Source organism: Protobothrops mucrosquamatus, unplaced genomic scaffold, assembly GCF_001527695.2.
Source record: "Protobothrops mucrosquamatus isolate PMUCROS unplaced genomic scaffold, P.Mucros_1.0 scaffold711, whole genome shotgun sequence".
In the NCBI taxonomy this organism is placed as follows: Eukaryota; Metazoa; Chordata; class Lepidosauria; order Squamata; family Viperidae; genus Protobothrops; species Protobothrops mucrosquamatus.
In genome coordinates this window covers 188,858-195,552 of record NW_015386992.1, presented here as the reverse complement: position 1 = coordinate 195,552, position 6,695 = coordinate 188,858, and the positions used below count along the sequence as shown (strand labels likewise).

The 6,695-nt window shown below is 37.8% G+C and overlaps 1 protein-coding gene across 1 annotated transcript in view; it reads right to left on the bottom strand.

The window, feature by feature from the left end:
- Positions 1-2,793, bottom strand: part of LOC107289517 (vomeronasal type-2 receptor 26-like) — an 8,608-nt gene extending 5,815 nt beyond the window's left edge. Inside the window, exons 1-2 of the mRNA XM_015818290.1 lie at positions 2,705-2,793; positions 1,916-2,207 (exon numbers count right to left, since the gene is read on the bottom strand). Of these exons, the coding sequence (XP_015673776.1) occupies positions 1,916-2,207; positions 2,705-2,793 (381 nt within the window). The remainder of the gene's footprint in view (positions 1-1,915; positions 2,208-2,704) is intronic.
- Between the last annotated feature and the right edge of the window lie 3,902 nt (positions 2,794-6,695).

The following is a 6,695-nucleotide window of genomic DNA, read 5'->3' as shown; positions in this document are numbered from 1 at the left end:
GTGCCTCCCACTCCTAACTCACCGAAACGCCGCAGCATGATACCGTGGTCTACAGTATCAAAAGCCGCTGAGAGGTCCAAAAGAACAAGGACAGAGGAATAACCTCTGTCCCGGGCCCTCCAGAGATCATTAACCAACGCGACCAATGCCGTTTCCGTGCTGTGTCCCGGCCTGAAGCCCGACTGGTATGGGTCCAGATGAGTTGGAATTCACATGGAAAACAAATGTTTTACTAGACCTCCAGTTTTTTGTTTTTGTTTTTGCATTGGGGAATCTACTGTACAGTAGTGCATTGCTGCATAAGCAAAGCTGAATCAACAAAACTAAACTGCTAGGCAGTTTGCCCCAGACAATCTATTAAATTGTCCAATATGCATTTCATGCAAGTGATATTTTTTTGCATCATATGAACAAAGCAGAACATATATTGTGAATAACATGGAGAGTCAAGAAAATAAACATGGATCATAGAAAAAAAAAAACTGAATACAAATGACCAGATTCAAACATCCCAATTTGGATACATTATATAAAGGTTTGCAATAGTGGTGAATATCTGTAGTTTGGGTGTAGGATGAGGGTGAAGTTTTGTTCTCTGAGCTTGTGGTATGTTTTCTGAATTTTTCATTACCAGACTAGGTAACATCTTCAGGGGAATTTAAGGGATCTCAGTGTTAGAGTTTAGGGGATAACACCAACAATGACATCCCCTAAGCTCCACTGAAGATTTTACCTAGCCTGGTAATAAAACGTTCAGAAACCAACCCACAAGCTTGGAGAATGAACCTTTACCCTCACATTATATAAAGATCTGGCTTTCTGGAGAAGACTCTAATGCTGGATAACATGGAAGACAAGAGAAAAAGAGGATCACCAGCAGCAAGTGGAATAGACACTGTCAGAGTGGCAATGGATACATCACTGGAAGGCTTGAATGACCAGGTTAGGGATACATTGTCATGGAGAAAAACTATCTATGTAGTCACTAAGATTCAACATTAAATTCATGGCAAAATCAATCATAATGAATAGATTATTTAGTTATGAATAGATATGGATGTTTGTGGTAGTGGCAATATGGATGTATCCACAGTCCTCTTCTGCATCAGAAGTTAGTACTGAAGTGCTCCCCAAAATTATTTTAATCCTAATGACATAACCACAACAGTAAAATATAAGACAGCAGTCTGTGGAAGCAGCCAAAAAAAAACCCAATGCAATCCTAGGTTGCATTAAAAGAGGGATAGAATCAAGATTATATGAAGTATTAGTACCACCTTATCAAGCTTTTGTAAGACCACACATACTATGGTTTTGGTCACCATATTTTTAAAAAGTTGTAGAGACTCTGGAAAGAGTGCAGAAAAGAGCAACAAAAGTGATTAGGGGGCTGAAGGCTGAAAACTTATGAAGAACTCACAGGAATTAGATTTGTTTAGTCTGGTGGGGGGAAAAAGACTAGGAGTGACATGATAGTAATGTTCCAATATTAGAGGGGCTGCCACAAAGAAGAGGGGGTTCAACCTATTTTCCAAAGCACTGGAAGGCAAGAAAGAAACAATGGATGGAAAACTAATCAAGGAGAAAAGCAAGCTCAAACTAAGGAGAAATTTCCTAACAGTGAAAACAATTAATCAGTAGAACAGCTTGCCTTCAGAAGCTGTGGGTGCTCCATCACTGGAGGCTTTTAAGAAGAGACTGGACAATCACTTGTGTGGAATGGTATAGGGTTTCCAGCTTGAGCAGAGGGTTGGAGTAGAAGATCTCCAAGGTCCCTTCCAACTGTTAAGTTTCTTTTCAGTGCATAGAGATTCCACTATTAAGAAAGACATCCTCTTAATTCATTCATATAATAACTATATCCATTTTAAATAGTGAATGAATAAAAGTTCAATGTTCCAAACAAGCAATATACCTGTGGCATCTTGTAAAGGGACAGGGTGGTTGACATATGAGCCCCAACTGCAGCGGTTGGTCCTCCAATGACAGCAATTGGCCTATTCTGCATGTCACAGCTGTAGTTAGGGATGAATCTGTCCTGAGTAGAGAACAGTTCCAATGAGGCACGATAGGTCCAACTTGGACTAAAATACCCATTGTAGATATGGAAGCCCAAGGTATGGTTAGGTAACATCTCAGGATTTTCGTTGATTTCCTTGACTGCAAATTGTAAAGCCAGAAATTGTTGATAGATTGATGTGATTACTCTAGAAAGAATAGTACATATTATTGTACAGCATTTGTGGTTTAAAGTAAAATAAAACAGTTGGCATGGTCATGAAGGTCTCAATTAGTGAGATTAATGAATCCCATGAAATGATCACCATATTCAAATTAGCACTATTTGAAGTGATATTTCCACGGAAAATAGGGTAATTGGCTCCAGTGTCATTGAAATAGGCAATTGAAGAATTGTAAGCATATTTCTTTTATATTTTATTAATGTACTATTACAGCAATTCCAAATTATTGCAGTCATAGAAAAATAAATACCTGTACTAAAATTGAAACTATTACAGCAAAATATTAAAAGAAGACATTTACCACCTAAATGTATTTTAACAAAGTCACAGTAGCTATAAAAAGCAAAAGAAAAATATTTTAAATATTATTCCTATCTCTTCTAGATATATAGAACTCATAAATATTTAAAATAAAGTGAAGAAAGGGCAAGTTGAAAGATAAACTCATATCCAAAGGGTACCTGCTATCCCTTGTATTGTGCTGTTGTTCTTCAAAATGAGCCTTTTCTTTTTTTGAGCTTTCCTCAAATGGAATCTTCCTCTTCTCCATTTTGCAACTGCTACAATTGGCATCTAAAACCCCAACTGTGCCTACACTAAGCTCACACTAACTAAATTTTGACTTTGACAACTTGGTCTCAATTTATAATCTGCATTAATATCACCCTTTTCAACAAATAATTGTGATCTAATTGTACTGTTTTGTTCTTTTAAAAAATGCATATTAATACAAGCAAGTAAGATTCTGGTCCTCATTTAAGATAAAAGTTATCTATAAATTTTGAAAGGTATACAGAGACAGTACCTATCTTGGAGGTTTATTGGATTAACACAGAAGTTTTATTTGGTATCATATCATCATATCATATCATATATCATATCATATCAAACTATTTTCTAATAGTTAATTGCAAGTATCAGTTCCTTACTAGAAAGAAATCAGTGTTTATATTCAATGCTACTCCCTTCTGATTATGAACATTAATTTCAGATAACATGGCAAATTTCTTATTTCTGTTCTATTAGTATTTGATCTAATAGATTCTTCATTACACATATAGCATATTTTTTCATGTAAGAACCTTATTAGGAGAAAAATATTACTAAAGAAATAAAATCAGAAATTTAGAAGAAAGAGAAGGATTTTCATCACTGCTCTTTTCAGTAGAAGTTCTAAACTTTCTTCAGAAGACTTGGTTGGAAAAGATGACCATCTTACTCAGCTCCCTCTTCAGCTCAATATCTGAACCAGATACATAGAGTTTTGTGATACACAATACTATTGGTTCTAGCATTCCTTTATAGTCCAGGTTTTAGACATTTCAGCATAATACCTTATTACCCCACACTTCAGAAAAGGATTTCTTGTCTCACTTTTCCTAGGGATGTGTTATTTTCTAAAGAAATGTTAGCATTTGTGCTAATAAAATACTTAAGACAAAAGAAATGAAATATTTGTTCTCAATGTATAGGTTTTTAACATTTACTGCCTGAAATAAATTTTATTCTGAAATGGTAGAAAAGGAACACAAGCATTTTTAAATGCATAGGATGTCATTCAGCAAAGACTGGATAATACACAACATTGATTTTTTTAATGCAATACAGTTAACAGTAAACAAAGACCAGGTTTGTCAATACAAATTATTATGTAGTACATATGAATCATACAGAATCTTAAATTGAGCTTAACTTTTGGTGATTGCATTCATGCAGGTTTTTTTTTCAAAACCTTACATGAATTACTTACCTTTGTCTTCTAGAATTTTGATTCATATTTTGCTTCCCAACCTAGTCAATAGCCGCAAAATTCTCAGGTTGCCCCAAACTAAGCCAGATTCTGCTTAGATTCCCAGATCAAACAAGGTTGGCTTGGTGCTGCCAGATATATTTGTTGGTATGTATGTTTGAAAAAAACTTACAAAATGTCGTCAAAGAGATGAGCAGAGGGTGCTTCACTGAAGTCCATTACAGAAGAGAATATGTAGATGTTAGATAAAATACCTACAATGATCAGGTCTCCTGGTTGGTATTGCTTATGGAGAAAAGGCAGAGGCTCACCAATCCTGCATTTAGCGCTGGGAATCTTGCATACAATTTGGGGTAAAAGCACTAAAACCAATGCCTCAAACACCACCATCCTGACAGTTCCTTTTTAAGCCATTTCTACTGTGCCAGCATTGTCCATCAGCCAGTTTACATAAAAGCCCAGGTGGTGAGTGAGTAAATAACTCTTTGAACTAAAAATTGTCAGGTAGTGAGACTCACAGAATCCTTTCTAGCTTATTCCCAAAGGAAACACAACATGAGAAAAGCAAAAGTATTTGAAAAAAAAATACAGTGCCATTAATATCCCCTGGAGTGTTTTCTCATGTGTTTCCATTCTAGTGATTCTAGAATTCATGTAGGATATAACTCAGAATAACTCAGAAGTTATTCCACTTAATGAATAATTATAAGAAAAAAACCTCTAAATCATAAATAAGGAAACTTTTTTATGTTGTTGATCATATAGGCCAGGGGTCTTCAACATTTGTGGGTTGATGGCCTGGTGGGAGAGGACGGGGCAGGGGTTTTACGCACGCATGCACAAACGTGAATGTGGCCACATGTGTGTGTGTGCGTACAAACATGCTGTGAGCATGCACACAACACACACGGGGCTGCGAGCAGGCATGCAAGGTCTCAGCAACGGGGGCACCTGTGTGAGGCTTGTGGTGCTGCGACCGCCAGGCTCACGGCGATGCTATCACCAGCATGAGGATCGTGCTGCTGCCCCACGTGAGGATCGTGCCGTGGCCCATCTGCCACTTGTGGCACTGCTGCCACCCATGCAAGTATCATGGCAATGCTGCCACCTGTGTGTAGCGTGCCACCGCTCACCTGCCGCTCGTGGCACTGCCACGAGTATCATTTGGCAACAAATGATACTAGTGGCACTGCCATCGCCTGCACAACACTCGTGGCAATGGTGGCACAAGGGGAAATGAGCACACACACACATGCAACCCAGTGGCCAAGAGGCCACGGTCCGGTAGTCGGCCATGGCCCATAGGACATAGGCCATTGGTCTTGTAGAAATATTTTACATATTTTAGAAAAATAACAAGAATTATAAGAGATTATTGATGTTTTTCAGAATGAGTACAAGTGTTCCCTTTGAGTTGTGAGATGTAGCTAAAACAAACCTTGTCAAATTGCTAAGTACAATAGAGAAATAACAACTTGGAATGATAAAGCCCAATGGAATAGGCTGTTGATGCAAGCATCATACCAAGAGTTTCAGAAATCTTTTTTTTTTATTGATGGAGAGATAATGATCCACAGTCTAATTGTAACTTCAAAAAGGAAGGAAGAGGAAGGGAAAAAAATCTTCAGAATTCTTTGCATTTACTGTATATTCATTATAATTTGGAAATGAGATTCTTTTGAAAATACATAAAACTGAGATGAAGCAAATCAGCTTCCCCCAACCTTCACTGCTCAATTTCTGAATTGCACAGAAATACTTTAATATACTCATTTTGCAAAGGAATGTTCCCAATGAGTAAAGTTTCCTTTCTTTCACTTTATTCTCATCTATTTGTAACTATTTATTTTTTGGCTGAGCAGCATAAGAATTTGATGTTTGCTTTCTAAATCTGGGATTGGAAGCAGAATTTACTATGTTTAGATAGACCTTGAAATAGATTTGTCCACTAAAATCAACAGGGCTGAATCTCACTGATATTAGTGGCATAACAAATTCATAATCCAGCCCATTGTCTGGAAAAACCAATAGAGTTAAAACCAATCTATTGGGATTGTGCATCAATGACAAGAGGGGGTTGATCAGGGGGTTGGACTAGATGATCTCCAAGCTCCCTTCCAACTCTATCATTCTGTTATTCTGGCAATGAATCATGTCCTTCATCCATGCAGCAATATAGGTAGACTTTACTTACTAAGGAAAATAGGTGGGCATGGAATGTTGCAAGTACAAGAAAGAAGACAGAAAAAAGGGCATTGGAAGAATATCTGAATGACAGTGAATGAGATGCACTGAACTTAGTATACCATGTATTGATTAGTGGAAAGACCAAAGTGGTGTACAAGAAAGACCAAATGAAGAATGCAAGAGTTTAATTTCTTCTCCACTTCTATCTCTTTTACTTTGAGGAATTGAAGTAAGGGTTAGATTCAAACATTCTGGTGCTGGAGATAAAATTTAATTTGGAACATCAATTTATGTACTTTTGATTTATCCTACTATTGGCGCGCAACTTGGGAGTCCTCCTGGATTCGCGGCTGGCACTGGATGACCATTTGTCGGCCGTGACCAGGGGGGCGTTTTATCAGGTTCGCCTGATCCACCAGTTGCGGCCTTTTCTGGACCGGGACGCTCTGCGCACAGTCACTCATGCCCTCGTCACCTCCCGCCTGGACTACTGTAATGCCCTCTATATGGGGCTC